This window comes from Mobula hypostoma, chromosome 3 (assembly GCF_963921235.1).
Source record: "Mobula hypostoma chromosome 3, sMobHyp1.1, whole genome shotgun sequence".
NCBI lineage: Eukaryota > Metazoa > Chordata > Chondrichthyes > Myliobatiformes > Myliobatidae > Mobula > Mobula hypostoma.
This window is the reverse complement of record NC_086099.1, coordinates 84,459,541-84,484,167: the sequence shown is the minus strand read 5'-3', so window position 1 is coordinate 84,484,167 and position 24,627 is coordinate 84,459,541. Positions and strand designations below refer to the sequence as shown.

Here is a 24,627-nt window from a genome sequence, read left to right as displayed (position 1 = left end):
TTCGTGTGGTTGACCCTGGCCCCCGACGCTAGCTCGAACTGTTCGCAGGTGCCAATCCACCTGCGAACTGACCTCGGATCAGAGCAGAAGACGATGACGTCGTCCATGTACAGGGAGGTTTTAACTTGGGTCCCTCCACTGCCTGGCAGCATCACCCCTCTTATGCTCTCACCCCTCCTGATGGCTTCGGCAAAGGGCTCTATACAGCACACGAACAAGACAGGGGAGAGGGGACAGCCCTGCCTAACTCCAGACCTGATGGGGAAGCTGTTCTAACCCTAACCCTAACCCTTGTAGACTGATTGTACAGATCAATTCATTACAATATTGCATTGAAGTAGGTTAAACAATAACAGTTACAGAGAAAGTGCACTACAGGTGAACAATAAGGTGCAAGGTCATAACAAGATAGATTGTGAGGTCAAGTGAACATCTTACAATTCTAAGGAACTGTTCCATTAATAGTCTTATAATAGAAGCCATCTTTGAGCTTGGAGGTGTGTGTCTGCCAACTTTATTTAACCTCTTGAGGAAGCAAAGGTGCTAGTGAGCTTTCTTGGCAGTGGTGTCAATGTATTGGACCGGGCTACTGGTGGCATTCACACTTAGGAACTTGAAGCCCTTATCCCCTTTAACCTCAGCACTGTTGATGTAAACAGGAGCATATGCATCACGCCATTCCCTCCCCCTTTCCTGACGTCAATAAACAGCTCTTTTGTTTTGCAGATATTGAGAGAAAGGTTGTTGTCATGAGACCATGTCACCATGTCACTAACTCTCTACCATCTTCCTGTACTCCAGCTGATTATTGTTTGAGGTAAGTCCCACTACAGTAGAGTCACCTGCAAACTGTAAATGGGGTTGAAACATAATCTGATTACATAAAAGTAAGTGCTGTATATAGTGAGTAGAAAAGGGGCAGATGATGCAGCCTTGTAGGGGAGCCCAAGTAGAGGATAATCGTGGCAGAGGTGTTGCTGTCTATAATTACTGATTGCAATTTACAGTGAGAGTGGGAATACAAACTTCCATCTGATTGCGATAAACCATCTGTCACTTCTAAACTGAGCAAATGATGATAAGGCTTCGGTTAGATCCAAGGGGGTTACATGTCCTAAGGGAGTGTTAGGGGAAGTAGAAGTCACTGGGGGGCATTCAAGATTCTTGGGGGGGGGGAAGTGGTAAGCAGCACCCTAACTTGAGGGATGAGACCTGACCACCTGACCAACAATGTCAACTTACTGCAGTCGTCAACATCTGATAGGCATTCCCAGTTTGTGTACATTTTTTATTTCACTTTCGCTCCATTACTGACTGATAAATACATGCAGTGTGACCTCTTTGAGCCTGAAGGTTGTAAAGACTTAAAGTCCAATCCTGCCAAGAAACAGAAACTACAGAAAATGCATCAGTACCATGTTACAAACCTGGAGTGTGGTTTTATTCCGCTCCCGTCAGATCAGTGACACCCCGTTTATCTTACTTGTAATACTGTACTATCTAATGAAGCCATGAAGCCATCAAAATTGCAGGAACACTTCTGTAAAAGACACCCTGAAAAAGGCTACTTATGGTATTAAAAACGCAAACACGAGGAATTCTGCAGATGCTGGAAATTCAAGCAACACACATCAAAGTTGCTGGTGAACACAGCAGGCCAGGCAGCATCTCTAGGAAGAGGTACAGTCGACGTTTCAGGCCGAGACCCTTCGTCAGGACTAACTGAAGGAAGAGCTAGTAAGAGATTTGAAAGTGGGAGGGGGAGGGGGAGATCCAAAATGATAGGAGAAGACAGGAGGGGGAGGGATGGAGCCAAGAGCTGGACAGTTGATTGGCAAAGGGGATATGAGAGGATCATGGGACAGGAGGCCCAGGGAGAAGGAAAAAGGGAAGGGGGGGGAAACCCAGAGGATGGGCAAGGGTATTACTCTGATATTATGGTATTATTCAGTTCCAGAAGATAAAAGAAGTATTTGAAAGGTGTTGCATACTCAGGTCATTTGCCAAGAAAGCTAAAAATAACCTTGATAGTGGTCTCATTGCTTCTTATAACATTTCCAGAGCATAGGACCCGACGCAGACTGGGAGACCATTTCGCTGAATGCCTACGCTCTGTCCGCCAGAGTATGCAGGATCTCTCAGTGGTCACACATTTTAATTCCATGTCCCATTCCCATTCTGATATGTCAATCCATGGCCTCCTCTACTGTCAAGATGAAGCCACACTCAGGTTGGAGGAACAACACCTTATATTCCGTCTGGGTAGCCTCCAACCTGATGGCATGAACATTGATTTCTCTAACTTCCGTTAATGCCCCTCCTCCCCTTCTTACCCTATCCCTTATTTATTATTTTTATTTACCTCCCCTTTTTGTCTTTCTTCTCTCTCTGGCCCTCTCACAATCACTCCTTGCCTGCTCTCCATCTTCCTCTGGGCTCCCCTCCCCCTCCTGTCTTCTCTTATCATTTTGGATCTCCCCCTCCCCCTCCCACTTTCAAATCTCTTACTAGCTCTCCTTTCAGTTAGTCCTGATGAAGGTTCTCAGCCCTAAACATGGACTGTGCCTCTTCCTATAGATGCTGCCTGGCCTGTTGCATTCCACCAGCATTTTGTGTGTGTTGCAAGGATTTTCAGCATCAATTCAAGGTTTTCAACAAGCTGAAAATTCTGGACTGGGTAATTAACCTATTTCTTGGCAAGGTGGAAGAACAGGAAGAGATCTTGCAAGAAGAAATTATCGAAATTCAGAAAGATGAAAAGCGAAAATGTTTTTCAAAAGTGTCAGCTTTTGTGGTATATGGCTACACTATCATATCAAGTTTCCTGGTCTTTGGAGAAGAGCAAAACTGCTCTTTATTACATTTCTATCCCCCTACCTTTTTGAAAGAGGCTTCAGTGCAGTGAACCACATACTCACAAAAAACAGAAATTGCTTGGACATTATTACATTTGGGGACATAAGGCTTTTGCTTTCACAACTTGAACCAGATATTTCAACTCTTGCTAAAACCGTTAAGCTCAAGGATCACATTGATATCAAAGCTGCTGTACAGAGCACAGGACTGTGTAAGCTAGGTTTAAAGACATATAACAATTTAAAACAGAATCATTTTTCTCACGCTAGCATATCCTAGAAATGTTTTTACACCATGGGGATGCCGGAAAGTATATTGTGCTTAAGAGGGGCTTTGGCAAGTATGGAAAGGTTAAAAAAGGTTGGGAAACACTGAGATAGATGTAGAATACTGCTCAGTGAACAAACTGTACATGACCTGAGCTACTCCCTGTTTCCTCTCTAAATATGAGCAGAATTCCCTTGACTGAAGAGGAGGGCAGACGTAGTGCATGGGCGTGTATCAAGACTTGATCCAGAGGAACGATCGCACCTCAAAACATAGACTGCTCATTTCCCTCCACAGATGCTGCCTGACCCACTGAGGTCCTCCAGCATCTTGTTTATTCCTCCAGATTTCATCATCTGCAGTCTCCTGTGTCACTTCAAAAGTTCTCAACAGTTTTAAGTAGTGCCAGATTTCAAAAGTGCGGCTGAGTAGTCACTTAAAGTACCAGCAAAATTCCATTTGCTGGAATGTGCATCATTAGTTCAGCCCCTGTACTGGGCCCCGTGTGAATAAGAGAAAAATAAAACCAAAGCCAAACGTTCATACAACATCCAGCGAATGAAGAGGAAGGTCCCAGTGATGAGTACTTAGATCTTTAAATTACCCAAACAATAAAACAATATACTGTACATCCATTACCAAGGAGGATTGTAAAAAATATAATAATACATCAATAAATTTGAAGAATAGGCATGAAATTAATAGGTTAATTTTGTTATTAATAATATAGTGTGATACATATTATATAGAAAATAAAACTACATGATCTTTGTAAAAATGAATAGAGGTATCTGGGAGTACAGATGCATAATCAACAGAAGTAGAGATTCATGCTAATAATAACAATTTACAAACAAAGCACCGAGGCTTGTTTTTAGTGGGAATGAAATGAAAAGCAGAGAAATCAAACTTGCTCGGAATTTAGATTAGTACCGGAAAAACTTCAAAATTGTTCTGGTCTTCAAATTTAAGAACTATCTCATGGCTTCATGGCTAATGAAGAATCTCTGGTTTAAAAACACCCTAATACTTGACCTCCACAGCTGCCTGTGGCAATGCATTCCACATATTCACCACCCTCTGGCTAAACAAATTCCTCCTCATCTCAGTTCTAAATGGACATCCCTGTATTCTGAGGCTGTCTCCTTTGGTCCAAGACTCCCCTACCATAGGAACCATCCTCTCGTCCTCTTGAAATGAATGTCCTCATTGCATTTGCCTTCTTCACCACCGACTCAGCCTTCAAATTAACCTTCATGGAAACCTGCACAAGGACTCCAAAGTCCCCTTGCACCTCAGATTTTTGAGTTTTTTCCGTTTCTGTCCATGCTAGTGTCTTTGCTGGGTTGTTATCTTGCTAAGCAGCTTCATGTGTGGCACTTCATCAAAGGCCTTCTGAAAATCCAAGTACATAACATCCACTAATACTCCTTTGTTTATTCTGCTTGTTATTTCTTCAAATAATTCAAACAGATTTGTCAGGCAAGATTTTCCCTTAAGAAAACCAGGCTGACTACAGCCTATCTTGGTGTCATCCACAAATTTGCTGATCCAGTTAACCACATTATCATGCAGGTCAACAAAGGGCCCAGCACCGATCCCTGCGGCTTATCATTAGTCACAGACTTCCAGTCAGAAAGACAACCCTCTACTACCACTCTCTGGCTTCTCCCACAAAGCCAGTGTCCAATCCCATTTACTAACCCATTCTGAATATCGAGCGATTGAACAATCTTGACCAGCCTTCCATGTGGATAACATTCACTGCCTTGCCTTCATCCACTTTCCTATTAACTTCCTTGAAAAATTCTTTAAGATTGGTTAGACATGACCTACCAAGGACGAAGCTATGCTGACTATCCTTAATCAGTCCATGACTATCCAAATACTTATATATCTGGTCCCTTAGAATACCTTCCAATAACTTTCCCATTACTGATGTCAGTGTCACAAGCCTATAATTTCCTTGTTTCTGTTTATAAACTTTTTTAAACAGCAGAACAACATTGGCTATCCTCCAATCCTTTTGTACCTCTCCTATTGATGTATATGTTTTAAATATCTCTGCAAGGGCTCTGGCAATTTCTGCACTTGCCTGCTATGTGGTCTGAAGGAACACCATAGGGCCCTGAGGATTTATCCACCTTGGTTTGCCTCAGGGTGGCAAACATCTCCTCCTCTGTAATCTGTAAGGGTCCAAGAAGTTGATGCCACTTTGCCTCCCTTCTATAGACTCTGTATCTATCTTCTGAGTAAAGACAGATGCAAAAATGCATTTAAGATCTCTCCTGTCTGTTTTGGCTTCACACATGGATTACCATTCTGGTCTTCCAGAGGATCAATTTTGTCCCTTGCAATCATTTTGTTCTTAACATATATGTAGACTCCCTTAGGATTCTCCTTCACCATGTCTGCTAGAGCAATCTTGTAGCCTCCTTAATTTCTTTCTTAAGAGTTCTTTTGCATTTCTTGTACTCTATAAGCACCTAACTCCCTGAACTGCCTATGCAGAACATCATCTCTCGTCCTACCCATGTCATTGGTAATGAAATGGACTATGACCTCTAGCTGTTCTCAAAACTTCCAATGTCCAGGTTGGCCACTGATCAAAGCTCTATGAGATGCTGGTCAAAGCTCTCACTTCTGGTGTCCTCTTTGAATTGCTGGCTTGCACACATTCATATTTCATCTCCACCCCCCCCCCCATATGGATTTAATAGTTGCCTTCTGTTGGTTTTTTAAGGTTTCTCAATCATTTCATTTCCCACCAATTTTTGCTCTATTATATACCCTCTCTTTTGTTTTTATGCTGGCTTTGACTTCCCTTATCAGCCATAGTTGTGTTATCTTGCCTTTAGAATACTTCTTCTTTGGGATGTATCTATCCTGTATCTTGCGAATTGCTCCCAGAAACTCCAGCCGTTGTTGCTCTGCCATCATCCCTGCTAGTGCCCCCTTCCAATCAGCTTTGGCCAGCTCCTCTCTCCAGCCTCTGTAATTCCCTTTACTCCACTGTAATAATGACACATCTGACTTCAGCTTCTCCCTCTCAAATTGCAAGGTGAATTCTATTCTATTATGATTACTGCCTCCTAAGAGTTACTTTACCTGAAACTTCCTAATCAAATCCAGTTCATTACAGAACACTCAATCCTGAATAGCTGATCCCCTCTTGGGCTCAATCACACAAGTTGCTCTGAAAAGCCCTCTTGTGGGCATTTTACAAATTCTCTCTCTTGGGATCCAGCACCAATCTAATTTTCCCAATCTACCTGCATATTGAAATCTCTCACGACTACTGTAACATTGTTCTTTTGACATGCCTTTTCTATCTCCCATTGTAATTTCTAGCCCACATCCTGCCTGCTGTTTGGAGGTCTGTATGTAACTCCCTCTTCTGATCCTATATCAACTCATTCAGAGGACTTAAATTCACTTTTTACCAACAGAGCCACCCACACACCTTATGCCGAGCTGACTGTCCTTTTGATACAATGTGTATCCTTGGATGTTGAGTTCCCAAATACAATCTTTTTTCAGTCATGACTCAGTGATGTCCATAACGTCATACCTTCCAATCTCTAACTGCACTACATAATCATCTACCTTATTCCACATAAAGATGGAAGATGTATGTGATTCTTATGCATATTGACACAATAAATGTCAGTAAATAGGGGTTCTGATGCAAGGGCTTGATCTGAAATGATGACCAATCATTTGTATGCATAGATGCTGCCTGACACGTCGAGTTTCCAACACCTTGTGCAAGTGTAGGGACCGTTGAATATGAATGAGAACCGGCAAAGCACGGATTTGGGATGAGAGGGAAAAGATCTAAAAGGGCACTGCGTGGCACCATTTTCACCCAGAGGGTGGTGAGTATATGGAATGAGCTGTCAGAGGAAGTTTTTGAGACAAGTTCAACAGTATAATTTAAGAAACAATTGAATGGGTAGATGGAGGGGGTGAAACCTGGAGAAATATGGATAAAAATGCATGAAAATTGGATCATTTAGGTGGACGACATGGTTGGCATGGACTGGTTGGGCTGATTGCCTTGTTTCCATGATTTATTGCTCGATAATGCTATGAAAATTAAAACTACAATAAACTATTTTACTTTGAATGCTCATTTTGCCTCTTAAGCTTTTCATTACAGTCAACGAGGCCAATCACTGGACTTGACTCCACTAAATCTCCATCTTGTTCTAGTTTCTTGACTTATCCTCCACCTGGTTCTTCAGGTATAACTGCAGACCAGGGCTGTCTTGGGGTTGGAGTTAGGTGCGTGTGCTTGTGTGTGTGTATAAGTAGTTTGTTTTGTTGTTGTTCTCTGAACATTGTGGGCTGCTCTCAGCACATATTTGAGTATGTTAACATAAACAATGTACTCCGCTGTATGGTTTGATGTACATGCAAGATATAAATCTGAATCTGAATCTGATATGATCGAGTTCTTAACATTTTGGATTCTCATTTGTTCTTTCTTGAATATTGACTGTGTTACCTGCAGTAACCATGTAATCATTTTTCAGCTTACTCAATATTATGTCAAAGCAACTTTCTGAGGAATCAAAGAAAAACAGTTTGTTCCAATCTAACTGCAGTATTCTGAGTGCTTCTTTTTGCCGAAGGATGATTGCTTAAAAGCACTTAGCTTGAAATTGTTCTGTTCTCATATTGCCACTAGCATGATATATATTGTACAGGTCTTATCTTTCATTATTCCCATTGGCTTCAATATTCTGCAGATTTCCTTTGTGGTTTCCAGCTCTGAAAAGTTCCCTTGCTAGAACTTGTTTTAAAACACTTGACTTTATACTTATGAAAGGGCAAGATATTTTTTTCTGAAAATTGAACTATTTATTTAAGCATGTGATGGACAATTGCTATTTCAATTGTAGCAATACTTTGTTCCTGTCTCACTGCAGATCTTGGATTTAGCCTTGGAATTTTAGTCTTCAGCAATCAAAGACCGTGGACTGCAGTTCAACATAACACACAAAATGTTCAGGGATCTCAGTAGGTCAAGTTGCATCTATGGAAATTAATAAACAGTGGACTACAATTGTGTTTGCATCTCACATCAGGTGAAAAGAGATGGTCACAGGCTGCTACTTCCCTGCCCACCATAATTAAATATCAGCAAGGGAAGATTTTAGTTATCAAACCATTTTCACATTTACACAGTGCATGCAAAAGTGAGATGCATTAGTTTATAGCTCCTGCAACAGTAAAAGCAAGTCGTTGAAGCGAACTGAGAGCAGGAGGAAAATTAAACAGTGTATTTTGGTAGAAACTTCTCAGTCTTCGTTCTTGCATTCTACCATCTTTTGTGGATTTGGGACATCCACTGTTGGGTGGCAGGGTGGAGCTACGTCTCTGTCAAAGGAAGTGTAAGGTTCTTCTTCTCTCCATTAGCCTGTGGGTCACCCTTGGGCAATGTGTAGCACCTGCTTAGCCCCCTGATTAGGGTTGCATGAAGCCATGGGAGCAGGTGGTGGATGGTTGTAGGAGCAGCTGGTTATGCAACCACGGAAGCCAGGCAGACAATCTCTGCAGAGAAGGCTGGGGTCACCAGTCTTATAAAGACCCTGCCCAGAAGAAGACAATGGCAAACCACTTCTGTAGAAAACTTTGCCAAGAACAATCATGATCATGGGACCATGATCACCTACATCATGTGACACGGCACAAAATGATGTTCTCAACTGCTGCACGAAATTGTTTGATCCTGCCTGCACTGTGCATTGCCTTACCAATAAGAGTATGGAGAAGAGGTTAATGGATGTGGCATCATCCCAATATAAAAAAAAATAATCTACTACAGATGTTGTAGTCACATGACATTATTGTTTTTGAACGGTATATTTAATTAGAAGATTACTGAAATCCCGATCCAAACACCAAACATAAGAAAATGCTTAACGGGATACTGGTCTGCATTAACTAGCATTTCCTCTGCCTCTGATGTTTATTTGTTTTTTGCGGAGAAACAAGTATTGTTTGAGTGAAATTCAAATTATTTAAAGGTGATTATGGATATCCACAGTAAAGATACACTCCTACTTTAAGGGAGGGGCAGGAAGACATTGAGGCTTGTACTTCATAAAAGAAATACCATACAAGAGTCAAATTAACTCCCAAAGCAACAGGTTTTGTGATTGTTGGAGCAATTTTTGGGTTTAGGACATTAACATTTGGCAATTGGCTGGCCATCCATCTTCACATCTGAATATGGACTGTGGATTTAATTTGGAGTGTAGCTCTGAACAATGGGTTCCTAAAGGCAGTGAATCCCAGTCCAGACAATGCTGATTAAAATTCATTTGGATGTCTGTGGTGTGGATGCGAATCAGGAGGTGTGAAGGTTGTGTGTAGTTTCAAAGAAAGCATTGTCCACACATCGTAAATATGAAATTGTCCTTTGATGTTTGGCGCATAAAATATTGAGCCCCACATTGGGCCAGCAGACCTTTCGACCAAAAGTGTCTCCATATGAAGCCCGCCGTACCTTGTTTTGTCGAATAAAGAAGCTGCTTTGTATCAACCAGTAATTTTCTCTGGTCACTTCATTCACACAACAACAGTGATCATCTGTAAATAGATTAGATGATCGTAATCTGTACAAAGTGTTGTGTTTATATTTCTAGCTCTGAAGATGTTGCATTCATTATATTATTAAAAGGTTGGTGATTTATATATCATAACATTATTGTAAATACAAGAGTTAATGGCACAAGGCAGGAGAATTTTCTGTGGTGAATGGAACCTGTCAATGAAGAGAGACATTAGAGACGTCCTGGGAAATCACCACTCATTAATAAACACAAGAGATTAGAATCCACTTCATAACATTTTTTGGCCAGCGTGCCTGAAGACTCTTTTTCAACATGGTTAAAGTGTAGGGAATATCTTACCTCCTTTGTTACATATCCGTCCTTATTTATGTCATATAAATTGAAAGCCCATTTTAGTTTATCTTGTATTGATCCACGAAGTAAAACAGAAAGACCCAGGACAAAATCCTAAAACGATAGAGAATTAGGAATTAAACAATTTCTCAGTTCAGGAACCAACATTGTGCATTATTAGATGACTCCGTAAGAACACACTTCACCACAGAGGTGTTAGAAATGTGTCAAAAAAATCGAACTCAGGTCAAATGTAGCACTTCAATATCACCAGAAGGTGGCATTGTCGCAAAGTGTTCCTGCAGGACAGAAACAATTGAAACGGGAATTCCACCTACTCAGCTGAGCACTCAACATTTTAGAACATTGTTGTCCCAGGCCATCCCATGGAACATTCTGATTGCTAGGTTCCTCTCCTTATCAGCATTGTTAGCAACTGCTGCTGTTCCTCAGTTCCCTCAGTGTTAGTAGGTTACCTCCCCCAGGGATTGGACCATTTTTTGCATTCTTGAGAGTTACTTATCTGTCCTTCTTTGATTGGTCAGTCACACATGGATCACATCAGACTTAAATAACTGTGACAGTCTTTGCACCACAGGGATATTTGAGACAACTCTCAGTGATATGACATGGTAATGCATAATACAAGAAAAATATAACAACAATGAAACATGATCCTTTCACAGACTGATGGAGCTGACCAAACCCTATTTAATCATATTTCAAAAGCCACTCACCAACTTTTATTGGGTATTTTTATTCCTTTCCACTTCCTTTTACATTTAAACTGATAAGAAATCATGGCACCTCGACTAACAACGTAACCTGAAGAACTTACAATAAAAACTGTATCCTTCCATTATAAAACTTTTCCAATGACCCAATTTCTCAAAATTTCTCTAAGGGCTAACAGATTTGGATCTCTTCCTCATCAACAAAAGTTTTTGATAAATATTGCTGACACAGCAATTGGATCAGGGCATGACTGCGCAAGCACGTGGATGTCAGCCAGTGAGAACAGCGAGAACAGTTTAAAAGGAAATGGTTATTTCTTCAGCGGTTTGATCAGGGCACAACTGTGCAAACGCGTGGACGTCAGACAGATAGAACAGTGAGAAGAGTTTAAATGGAGATAGCTTTAAAGAGTGGGCAATAGAGTAGAGGGAGACAGAGTAGGAAGGCTTTTGTTCAACGGGGCTTTGGCGATAATGGGTCGAGGCCAGGTAGGTTATCTGTATAAAATACAGACAGGAAATATGTGTGTGAGGCCGAAGTTCTGTGCTCGGTGTCAAATGTGGGAAGTCCTGGAGACTCCAAGCCTCTTGGTTGGCCACGTCTGTGCCAGGTGCGTCGAACTGCAGCTCCTTAGGGACCATATTAGGGAACTGGAGACGCAGCTCGATGACCTTCGTCTGGTCAGGGAGAGTGAGGAGGTGATAGATAGGAGCTAAAGGCAGGTAGTCACACCGGGGCCTTGTGAGACAGATAAGAGGGTAACAGTCAGGAGAGGGGAGGGCAAGAGTTAGATGGTAGAGAGCACCCCTGCGGCTGTCCCCCTGAACAATAACTACTCCTCCTGTTTGAGTACTGCTGGGGGGGGGGGAACGGCCTACCTGGGGGAAGCAACAGTGGCTGTGCCTCAGGCACAGACTCTGGCCCTGTGGCTCAGAAGGTTAGGGAAAGGAGTCAGGGGGTCAGGCAGGCAATTCTGTAGACACAGGAAAGAAACACGGATGGTAGTCTGCCTCCCGGGTGCCAGGGTCCGGGATGTTTCTGATCACGTCCACGATATTCTCAAGTGGGAAGGAGAACAGCCAGAGGTCATGGTATATATTGGTACCAGTAACATAGGGTGGAAAAGGGAGGACGTTCTGAAAACAGACTACAGGGAGTTAGGAAGGAAGTTGAGAAGCAGGACCTCAAAGGTAGTAATCTCGGGACAGTGAGTATAGGAATAGAGTGAAGTAGCGGATAAATGCGTGGCTGAGAGATTGAATCAGAGGGCAGGGATTCAGATTTCTGGATCATTGGGACCTCTTTTGGGGCAGGTGTGACCTGTACAAAAAGGACAGGTTGCACTTGATTCCCAGGGAGACCAATATCCTGGCAGGGAGGTATGCAAAGGCTACTGGGGAGAGTTTAAACTAGAATTGCTGGGGGTTGGGAACCGAACTGAAGAGACAGAGGAAGAGGCGGTTGGCTCACAAATATAGAAAGCTTGGAGACAGTGCGAGAGGGAGGATAGGCAGGTGATAGACAAGGAGGTGGATCAGTACTTGGAGCTATGATGTTGTGGCTATTACAGAGACTTGGATGGCTCAGGGGCAGGAATGGTTACTTCAAGTGCCAGGCTTTAGATGTTTCAGAAGGACAGGGAGGAAGGCAAAAGAGGTGGGGGTGTGGCACTGTTGATCAGAGATAGTGTCACGGCTGCAGAAAAGGAGGAGGTTATGGAGGGCTTGTCTAAGGAGTCTCTGTGGGCGGAAGTTAGGAACAGGGTGTTTCAATAACTCTACTGAGTGTTTTTTATAGACAACCCAATCGTAACAGGGACATCAAGGAGCAGATAAGGAGACAGATTCTGGAAAGGTATAATAATAGCAGGGTTGTTGTGCTGGGAGATTTTAATTTCCCAAATGTTGATTAGTATCGCCCCAGAGCAAGGAGTTTAGATGGGGTGGAGTTCGTTAGGTGTGGTCAGGAAGGTTTCCTGACACAATATGTACATAAGCCTACAAGAGGAGAAGCTGTACTTGACCAGGAAATGAACCTGGTCAGGTGTCAGGTCTCTCAGTGGGAGAGCATTTTGAAGATAGTGATCACAATTCTATCTCTTTTACCAGAGCATTGGAGAGGGATAGGAACAGACAAGTTAGCAAAGTGTTTAATTGGAGTAAGGGGAAGACAGGAGAGGTTCCGGAGGATTGGAGGGTTGCAGATGTTGTTCCCTTTTTCAAGAAAGGAAGTAGAGATAGCCCAGGAAATTATAAACCAGTGAGTCTTACTTCAGTGGTTGGTAAATTGATGGAAAAGATCTTGAGAGGCAGGATTTATGAACACTTGGAGAGGCATAATATGAGTAGGAATAGTCACCACTGCTTTGTCAAAGGCAGGTGGTGCCTTACGAGCCTGATTTAATTTTTTGAGAATGTGACTAAACACATTGATGAAGTTGGAGCAATAGATATAGTGTACATGGATTTCAGCAAAGCATTTCATAAGGTACCCAATGCAAGATTTATTGAGAAATTAAGGAGGCATGGGATCCAAATCTGGCATGCCCACAGAAGGTAAAGAGTGGTTGCAGACGGAGCTCAACCCCGATAAGTCTGAGGTGGTTCATTTTGGTAGGTCAAATATGATGGCAGAATATAGTATTAATGGTAAGACTCTTGGCAGTATGGAGGATCAGAGGGATCTTGGGGTCCGAGTCCATAGGACACTCAAAGCTGCTGCACAGTTTGACTCTGGGGTTAAGAAGGTATACAGTGCATTAGCCTTCATCAATCATGGGATTGAGTTTAGGAGCCAAGAGGTAATGTTGCAACTATATAGGACCCTGGTCAGACCCCACTTGGTGTACTGTGCTCAGATGTGGTTGCCTCACTACAGGAAGGATGTGGAAACCATAAAAAGGGTGCAGAGGAGATTTACATGGATGTTGCCTGGATTGGGGAGCATGCCTTATGAGAACAGGTTGAGTGAACTCGTCATTTTCTCCTTGGAGCGACGGAGGATGAGAGGTGACCTGATAGAGGTGTATAAGATGATGAGAGGCATTGATCATGTGGATAGTCAGAGGCTTTTTCCCAGGGCTGAAATGGCTAACACAAGAGGGCGCAGTTTTAAGGTGCTTGGAAGTAGGTACAGAGGAGATATCAGGGATAAGTTTTTTATGCAGAGACTGGTGAGTGTGTGGAATGGGCTGCCGGCGACAGTGGTGGAGGCGGATACGACAGGGTCTCTTAAGAGACTCCTGGATAGATACATGGAGCTTAGAAAAATAGCGGGCTGTGGGTAACCATAGGTAATTTCTAAGGTAAGGACTTGTTCGGCACAGCTTTGTGGGCCGAAGGGCCTGTATTGTGCTGTAGATTTTCTATGTTTCTATGTTTCTAAAACAAGTTGTATTACACTGGTTAAGTGATAACAAATAAAGTGAGCATTAAAGGGGCAATTACAAAGGTAAAGGATTATGCCATTGAATTGTCATAGGTGGCATTCTTTTGTATTGTGAAAGCAAGGAGTTGTTAGATTAGATTAGATTAGATTCAACTTTATTGTCATTGTGCCGAGTACAGATACAAAGCCAATGAAGTGCATTTAGCATCTGGCCGGAAATGCAAAGAATAGTGTTATTTACAAAATAACTGCAAATAAAAAAAATGCTACAGCACACTGATATAAAAGTACTGAGACAGTGCAATATGGGTGCAATACTGCTTAGCGCTGTGATGAGAGGTTCAGCAGGGTCACAGCCTCAGGGAAGAAGCTCTTCCTGTGCCTGCTGGTGCGGGAGCGGAGGCTCCTGTAGCGCCTACCGGATGGGAGGAGAGTAAAAAGTCCATGTTTCTTCCCTGCATCTGATAATGCTTTTCGCCTTGCCCAGGCAGCGTTTATGGTAGATGTTCTCAACGGTGGGCAATTGGGTGCCGATAATCCGATGGGCAGTTTTCACCACAGGTAGGAGTGCTTTGTGGTCCGATGCGGGACAATTGCCATACCAAACTAAGGTGCAGTTGGTGAGTATGCTCTCAATGGTACAGCGGTAAAAGTCCGTCAGTATCCTGGGACAGAGGTGAGCTTTCTTCATGCTCCGCAGGAAATAAAGGCTCTGTTGCGCCTTTTTGATTAGGATGGAGGAGTGATGATCAGCGACCAGGTGAGATCCTCGGAAATGTGGACACCAAGGAATTTGAAGCTTGATACACACTCCACCACCGTTCAGTTGATGTAGATGGGAACATGAGTGTGGCTCCTAGCATGCCTGAAGTCCACAATGATCTCCTTGGTCTTCTGGGTGTTAAGGGCCAGATTGTTGTCGGTGCACCATGCAGCCAGGTGGTGGACCTCGTCCCTGTAGGCCATCTCGTCATCCCCTCTGATCAGACCAACCACCGTGGTGTCGTCTGCGAACTTGATTATGGAGTTAGAACCATGTACAGGAACTCAGTCATAGGTGAAAAGGGAGTACAGAAGAGGGCTCAGCACACAGCCTTGAGGCACGCTGGTGTTCAGGGTGACAGCGGAGGAGGAGAGGTTGTCTAACTTAACTGATTGGGGTCTGTTAGTCAGAAAGTCCAAGGTCCAATTGCAGAGGGATGAGCTAACACCAAGCTGGCGAAGTTTGGAGATCAGCTTGGAGGGGATCACAGTACTGAATGCCAAACTAAAGTCAATGAACAGAATTCTGACGTAAGAGTTGGGGCTGTCCAGGTGGGTCAGGGCAGAGTGAAGTGCCGTGGAGATGGCGTCCTCTGTTGACTTGTTGGTGCGATAGGCAAATTGATGGGGGCTGGGGGGGTGTGGAATTGTGGTGACTTGTAAGGAAAATGCACACAGGTTAGATCAGCCAGTACAGTTAGGAACCTACTGCTTTCTTTAATCATCTGGAAGAGTGGGTCTAGAATTGAATGAAATGTTATGTACTGAGGCAGGGGTTACTGGTACAGTTAAGAGTTAACATTGTTATAAATTGTAAGATTGTTGAAATACAAAGACTGTAGTAGTGAACAGTTTGTTGTTATAGTTGTAATATTTCCTGCAATATATATTTGGTTGACTTGCGTTATTTTAATTTTATGTTACTTGGAGGATTTCTATTTGGTTGCAGTGTTGCACAGATAAAATAAACTTTAAAAAAAAACAGAGTTATTCCATTCTGTGAGTCTTGATTAGTTTTAGCACATCCTAATGGGTTCAGGTTGAATATAGATACAGTAATAGGTAAGGGAGGGAGGCAGTCCCATTGTGTGAGAATTGAATAATAATCCAAGGATCTCCATTACCTCCTGTATAATTATACTCAGATGACATTACCATGATTGTGCTTTGATGTTCTAGTTCACAACATATAATTTAACTAACCTGTTATAATATTCTGAGAGAATAACATTTCATGTTGATGACCTTTCAAATCTATTTATTCCTGGGAATTATAGGCCAGTAAGTTTTGCATCAGTGCTGGGCAAACTATCATAGATGATTCTTAGAGATAGCATTTACAAGCATTTGGGAAAGCATAGTCTTATCAGGGATAGTTAGCTTGGCTTTGTGAGAGGCAGGTCATGCCTCACAAGACTGAATTCTTTGAGGAAGTGACAAAATGAATTGATTCAAAGTTCAAAGGTTCAAACTGAGTTTATTTTCAAAGTATGTATGTGTCGCCGTATACTACATTAAGATTCATTTTCTTGCGGGCATTCACAGCAGAGCACAGAAATGCAATTGAATCAATGAAAAACTTCATAGAAAAACTGACAAACAACTAATTTGCAAAAGAAGACAAAATGTGCAAGATAAATAAATAAATAATGAGAAGAAAAGTTGATGAGTCCATAGATTGTGGAATCAATTCATAATTCAGGGGAGTGAAGTTATTCATGCTGGCCCAGGAGCCTGATAATTGAAAGGTAATAACTGTTCCTGTACCTGATGGTGTGGGAACTAAGGTCCCAATACCTCCTTCCCGGTGGCAGCAGCCAGAAGAGAGCATGGCCTGGATAGTGGGTGTCCATATTAATGGATTCTGCTTTCTTGTGGTAACGCTCCTTGTGGATGTGCTCAGTGGTGCGGAGGGATTTGCCTGTGACAGACTGGATTGTTTCTACTATTTTTTTGTAGACTTCTTTTGTTTGGGCATTGGCGTTTCCATACCAGCCTGTGATGCAACCAGTCAGGATACTCTCCTGCTGTGCATCTATAGAAGTTTTTCAAAGTCAAAGATAAAGGTAGAGCAGTGGATGTGGTATATATGGATTGTAGTAAGGTATTTAACAAGGTGCCCCTTGGGAGCACACTTAAAAAGTTGGGAAGCATGGGATCCAGCTTGGCTACATGGATTTGGAATTGAATTGCCCAAAGTATACAGATATGGAGCATATTCAGTCTGCACATCATTGACCAGTGAGGTTCCACAGGAGTCTGTTCTGGGATCTCTGGTCTTTGTGATTATTATAGAAGACTTGGATAAGCAAATGAAAAAGTGGGTTAGTAGGTTTGCAGATGACATGAAGGTTGGTGGTGTTGTGGTTAGTGTAGAAGATTACCATGGGCTACAACGGGACATTGGTAGGATGCAGAGCTGGGCTGAGAAACTGCAGTTGGAGTTTGTTCCAGAGAAGTATGAAGTGATTCACTTTAGAAGGTCAAATCTGAAAGCAGAATATAGGAGTAATGATAGGATAGTTAGCAGTGTAGAAGTACAAAGGGATCTTGAGGTCCTTATCCATAGATCCCTCAAAGTTGCCACATTAATTGATACAGTGTTTAAGAAGGCATACCATGTGCTGGGAAAATGAGTTCAAGGGCTGTGAGGTGATGTTGAAGCTCTAGAGAACTCTGGTTACATCACCCTTGGATTATTGTGATCAGTTCTGGTTGTCTCATTACAGGAAGGATGTGAAAGCATTAGAGAAGGTGCAGAGGAGATTTACCAGGTTGATGCTTGAATTAGAGACCATATCGTATGAGGTTGTGTGAGCTAGGGATTTTCTCTTTGGAATGAAGGAACATGAGAGATGACTTGGTAGTGGTGCATAAAATGATAAGCGGTCTAGATGGAGTGGACAGCCACCTTATTTGTCTGAGACAGAAATGACTAATATGAGAGGGCGTAATTTTAAGGTGATTGGTGGAAAGTATAGGGGGAATAACAGAGGTAGGCTTTAAACACATATAGTGGTGGGAGTGTGGAATGCACTGCTGGGGTAGTGGTGGAGACAGATATATTAAGGAGATTTAAGAAATTCTTAGAGAGGCACATGGATGAATGAAATTGAACAATGTGGGAGGAAGGGTTATATTGATCTTGGAGTAGGTTAAAAGTTAGGCACAACACTGTGGGATGAAGGTCCTGCGCTGGTGCTGTACTGTTCGATGTTCGATGTTTTAATGAGTTATTAATTTACCTTGCTTCAATGCAATCAAATATCGCTCCGTTAAGTTTGTTTTTTTTCTGATGTAACTAATCACTCATTATGTTTTATAATTCTCTCTGAGAATTTCTAATACATTCTGCTAATTGTTACCCAAACAATGCTCCCACTTGTCTTGTGTTTTCCATTTAAGATGATAAATTTACCTCACCGCCAGACCCCCCACCTTAGTTTAACCATCTGTTTACAGACTTTGTATTTAATCAATTAATCCAGACACTGACTGTTACCTACTGTAAATGCAGACTGTTTCAATGAAAGCACTTCCCTTTTTCCCTGGATCCCATGAACTGAAACCTGATTCTTAGCAGTACTGCTAATCTTGCAATCTCTTATAATACCAATATGCACACAAGTCTGGTATCTATGGAAGTAATACCACAAATGCATAAAGGATACTCTTTTCTTATTTGAATATTTTATCCCCCCTAATCAAATCTCACTGTGAACTCTATCAATGATCTGCCAACTAGATCCCTCACTCTCCTTCATGTTCTGTTCCAGGAGGTAAATTGCCGCTGTCTCTAACAAATTATACAACCCCCAGTCAACTGAGAATGACTACATTCCACCCTACTACCCTCGTCCATTCCACAACCACAGTTCTCTATGTTCCTCTCACATGAATCACTTCCTGTGCCTGAAATCTTAGTTTTCATTAGCACAGGCAGCGAATCACTAAGTACCTATTAGCCAAGGTGAAGATTCTAAAACATACTAATTTGAATCTTTGGCATAACAAGATTCATTTGAGTTTACTCTTCTGCACACATGTTGGGAGACTTACGTGTCAGACCATTTCTTCCCTGCATTACTCCTCTGCTGTGAATACTCTGATTTCTGTGAACAGTGGCAATTATAGCCTGGTAATGTTAGCTGGATTTTGTTTTGGGACAATCACATGGAAAACTAACAAAAGGCCATTATTTCAAGGAACGTATTTTGATAAGAAGCAAAATATTGGCAGGCCACTTTTGCATAGTTTTAAATCTTCAAAATGACTAGAATTGTGGCAATTCTTGATTTCAGTAAATCATATAAAAATATAAAACTCACCTCAAAACTTACTGAACCATTGTGATCTGTGTCAAAGGCATTAAACAGAAAATGTGCATACGTGGTTGCATCTGGAATGGACAACAATGTATTACTTAACAAGATAGTTGAAATGTATTATATGCTGTAAAACTTTCAGTTCTAATGAACTTTATTGGATTTGACATCAGAGAGAACTGACACAATCTATAAAAGAAAAAAGAAATTCAAATAAGCCATAACTGTCTAGCAAAAGGCATATATTCAATTTAATCTTGCAAAGTAAATATCCCTTACAATTCATCACATTTTTGGTCACTGTCATTTTTCATTGCCTGTCTATTAGATTTTATCAGGAGCTTTTAGGATGAGACAAAATTCTTTTCTCGTTGAGACACGGTGACTATGCAGCTAACTGAATTATAAATTGCTCCTCAGTTAGAGATGGTCACATTCATATTGCTGTTTCAATAAATATATTCTCCCATTTTTGAGATGGCTATAGAATTTTAAATAATTTGTAAGTAGTAAGGTGTTAAAATTGTGAGGGTGAACTCCCTCAAAGGATGCATTTGTTTGGGAATTCTGTGGGATTATGGCTGAGAATGAACCTCTTTCAGACTATTATTTAGGGACCCGTTTCAGAATGTACGGGGTTAAGGAGGGAACATTCCCAATGCAAAAAACTGTGGCTTATATGGCCAATACAACATGAGCATATTTGTTGATATCTTGGTCAAGTAATAAAAAACATGATGCATGAACTGATGGCATTTGTCCATAATTTTCAGTTTATCATATGAAATTAAACCAGAAAAACACGAGAAGTAGAAACATTTGGAAACCCGAGATTGCTATGACATTCAACAAATTCATGGCTGCTTCTTGTCCAATTTTCATATTCTTCATTTGTTTTTAGTACCTACACATCTTTCCATTTCAGCTTTGAGCTTAATGACTGAGCACTGAGAACCTTCTGGGGGAAAGAATTCTGAATATTTACAGACAGAATTGAAGGTATTTCTGTTTATCTCTGTCTAAAATGTCTAATCCTTTTTTTCCTGGGAATATGCCCCCAGATTTTAATTCTCCAGTCTAAGAAAAGAGCCTCTCGGCATTGACTTTGTCAAGTTCTCTTAAACCTTGCATGCCTCATTCTTCTAAAAATGAGTACCAATTGGCCAATTTCATCCACTTCTATCATCACATCACAATCCCACACTACTTTGAACTATCCCATTCCAGGATTGAAAAAAGTTAGTGTTTCATCTAAGTTTACTGCCCGAGTAGGAAATTTTGTACATGGCTTCTCTTCATCAAAACTGACTTTGGCCTTACAAAGAAAGGTTCCATTCTGGAATGTTCTACTCCCCTAACACGACCCTCCCTAGATTTTTTAAATAACAAACAGAATAAAAACATTGTACGGTACTTGGTGTAGGGAAAACACACACAAACTGCCAAGTGTATACATACACCTAACATTAAGTTTCTATATTGAAAATGCCCTGATTTAGTTTAATTGGAGGGTGGCAAATGTTATTCCTTTGTTCAAAATAGGCAATGTGGATAATCTTGGAAATTAATGATCAGTGGGTCTTACGTCAGTGATGGGAAAACTGTTGGAGAGGATTTGAAAGGCAGAATTTACGAGCATTTGTAGAAGTATTGCCTGATTAGGGATAGTCAACATGACTTTGTGAGGAGCAGGTCATGCTTTTCAAGCCTGACTGACTTTTTTGAGGAAGTGACAAAATAAGTTGATGAAGGTAGAGTGCTGGTTGCAGTTTTTGGATTTGAGTAAGATACTCAACAATGTTCCCCGAGGTAGGCTCATTCAGAAAGTCAGGAGCATGGGTTCCAGGGAAATTGGCTGCATGGATTCCAAATTGGCTTGCCCACAAAAGACAGCCAGTGGCAGTAAATAGAGCGTATTCTGCCTGGAGGTCAGTGACCAGTGGTGTTTGGCAGGCATCCATTCTGAGACCCCTGCTCTTTATGATTTTTATAATTGATTTGGATTAGGAAGTGGAAGAGTTGGTGAGTACCTTTGAAGATGACATAAAGTTTGACGGTGTGGTGGATAATGTAGATGATTGTTGTAGGATACAACAGGACATTGACAGGATATAGAGTTGGGCTGAAAATTGGCAGATGGAGTTCAATTTGGAGAAGTATGAAGTGATTCACTTTGGAAGGGTGAACTTGGAGGTACAGTACAAGGGTAATGGCAGAATTTTTAGCAGTGTGGATGAACAGAGGAATCTTGGGTCCCAAGCCCATAGATCAAAGTTGCCACACAGGTTGATAGGGTGGTTAAGAAGGCATATGGGGTGTTGGCCTTCATTAGTTGGAGGATTAAGTTCAAGGGCTATGAGGTAATGTTGCAGCTCTACAAAATTCTGGTTAGACCATACTTGGCATATTGTGTTCAGTTCTGGTGTCTAATTATAGGAAGGATATGGAAGCCTTAGAGTGGGTGCAGAGGAGATTTACCAGGATGCTGCCTGTATTGGAGAGCATATCTTATGAGGAAAGGTTGATCAAGCTACAGTTTTTCTTTTTGAAGCAAAAGATGATGAGAGGTGACTTGACAGAGTTGTTTAAGATGATAAGTTGCATAGAATGGACAGCCAGTACTTTTTCCTTGGATGGAAATGGCTAGCATGAGAAAGTATAATTTTAAAGTGATCAAAGGAGGGTATAGGGGAATATCAGAAGTAGTTTTATTTTATACAGAGTGGTAAATGCAAAGAATGCACTGCCAGGCATGGTGGTGGAGGCAGGGATATGAGGGATATTTAAAAGACTTATAGGTAGGCACATGGATGAATGAAAATTAGAGAACTATATGGGAGAGAAGCATTGAAATGAACCTGGAGTAGGTGGGCCACGGTATGACTGCGTTGTGGTATTCCATGTTTGATGTCTTTCTGTAGTGCTCCTCTTCAATATCTTTCCTACAATTTCTCCATATCTCTCCTCAAAACTAATTTTTAATGAAAATATCAGTTAACCTTTCTAATTTTCTCTTTGACTTACTGTCTCTTTTAACTCATGAGGCATAATACTGTATCCCATACACAAGTCTTTGAATTGTATCTTGAACTGTACAGCCATTTGACACCTTTGCAAGAGTGCAAGTAAGATTAGGTGAAAACCAGGAGTGTGAATGGTTTATGTTACTTCCGCTTTAAATGAACTACGTAAATGCAAGCTAAAACCATTGTTGGCTTCACAATGTGTAAGATCCAATTTTTTGTAGATTGAACATATTTCCCACTTCATAAGATGAAGGGTAAGACGAAGGAACACATACCAATCCTCATAGAAGGATCAGAAATGGAGAGAGTGAGCAGTTTCAAGTTCCTGAGTGTCAAGATTTCTCAGGATCTAACCTGGTCCCAACATATTGATGCAGTTATAAAGAAGGCAAAGCTGCGGCTATACTTCATTGAGTTTGAAGAGATTTGGTATGTCAACCAGTACACTCAAAAACTTCTATACAAGTAGTGTGGAGATCATTCTGACAAGCTGCATCACTGTCTGGTATGGGGGGTGGGGGAAGGGGGGCTACTGCACAGGACTGAAACAAGCTGCAGAGGGCTGTAAATTTAGTTGGCTCCATCTTGGGTACTAGCCTGCAAAGTACTCAGGACATCTTCAAGAGTCGGTTTCTCAGAAAGGCAGTGTCCATTATTAAGGACCTCCAGCACGCAGGGCATGCACTTTTCTCACAGTTACCATCAGGTAAGAGATACAGAAGCCTGAAGACACACACTCAGCAATTCAGGAACAGCTACTTCCCCTCTGCCATCCGATTCCTAAATGGACTTTGAACCCTTAGACACTACGTCACTTATTTTTAATAGACAGTATTTCTGTTTTTTGCACAATTTTTAATCTATTCAATATACGTATACTGCAATTGATTTATTAATTAATTTATTTTTTTTTTTTTCTTCTGTGTTATTTATGCCATTGAACTGCTGCTGCTAAGTTAACAAATTTCACGTCACATGCTGGTGATAATAAACTTGACTCTGATTTTGATATCTAGAAATAAATACACAAAAATTTCTTTAATTTCTATGTCCCTTCTATTTCGCCTTGAGTGTGAAGTTCCTAGGATCAATTTAACATTGATTTTATTTAACATTGTTGAAACTTAAATACAATTTTCTGTTCTATGCATGAGATATTATTGGCTTTGAAAATATTGAAGTTATTTTGTCAAAATTTCTAGAAATCACACAATAAAATGCTCCAATGAGTATTTTCCATTCCTGGTTTAAACCATTCGCATACCCTTGGCCTTCACCTGATCTTACTTGCATTCCTCAAGAGAGCTGTGAAGTTCAAGATCCATTTCAGAGACTTGTGCACTTCATATTTGACATTTCAGTGCTCTCTACCAGTATGACTAAAACTATTTTCCTAGTTATTTCTTTATTTAGAGATTCAACATGGAATAGGCCTTTCCTGCTTAACAAGCTGCACCACCCAACCAGCTACTCATGCAACCCTAGCCCAAACACAGGACAATTTACAATGACCAGTTAACCTACTAACCAGTATGTCTTTGGAATGTGGGAGGAAACTTAAGCACCCAGAGGAAACCTACACATGTACAAACTCTTTACAGGTGGCATCAGAATTGATCTCCAAACTCCAATGCTTCGAGCTGTGATAGCATCTCTCTAACTGCTAAGCTATCACGGCTCATAAATATTATCTCGTAACTATTTGTGAAATTTTGCCATGTACAAGATGTAGCTGCTACTTTGTCCCAGCAATGATTACATTTTCAAAATGTTTTCATTGGTATGGATGTGTTTGAGACAATATGAGAAGTGCAATATAAATTAATAGTTTTGCAATAATGTAAGTATTGGTGTTATCTCTATAAGTACTCACCACCCTGGGGAAAGAACTGTGCATAAATCTCTTTGAATGTCTCTTCATTGACTATCCCACTGGGACATTCCTGGAGACGAACATACACAAATTAATAAGTCCTATCTGCTGAAGCCAAGTGTAATCTTACATTGATCTCAGTATTAACATAACAGTCACTGTAAATCAGATATATGCACATCATGTAATTTCTTACAAGAATTGTTGCCACAGAACTGCATAAGAAATCATTTAATATTGTGGTTTTAAAATCAATTCAAACATTGATTTGGTTTCTGGTGCAAAATATCTTTTAGGCTTATGATCTCTAAATTAATAGTAACAAATGGTTTGTAGCTTGACAATTGTGAAATTACAATCCATGGCAGCAAACAAGTGAGATATTTTCAATGTGCACTGTAAATGTGTTGAAAATTATATTTTTAGTTAATTATTAAACTAAATGGTTCTTATGTCAAAACAGACTGATTATAAATTAG

The 24,627-nt window shown here is 41.1% G+C and overlaps 1 protein-coding gene across 8 annotated transcripts in view; it reads right to left on the bottom strand.

Moving 5' to 3' along the window:
- Nucleotides 1-24,627, bottom strand: part of kcnip4a (potassium voltage-gated channel interacting protein 4a) — a 1,016,612-nt gene that overhangs the window by 6,743 nt on the left and 985,242 nt on the right. For all 8 annotated transcript variants that reach the window (XM_063043372.1, XM_063043374.1, XM_063043378.1 and 5 more), the window contains 3 exons: nucleotides 24,149-24,218; nucleotides 19,253-19,323; nucleotides 10,047-10,154 (listed from right to left, as the gene is read on the bottom strand). In XM_063043372.1, coding sequence (XP_062899442.1) covers nucleotides 10,047-10,154; nucleotides 19,253-19,323; nucleotides 24,149-24,218 — 249 coding nt within the window. The remainder of the gene's footprint in view (nucleotides 1-10,046; nucleotides 10,155-19,252; nucleotides 19,324-24,148; nucleotides 24,219-24,627) is intronic.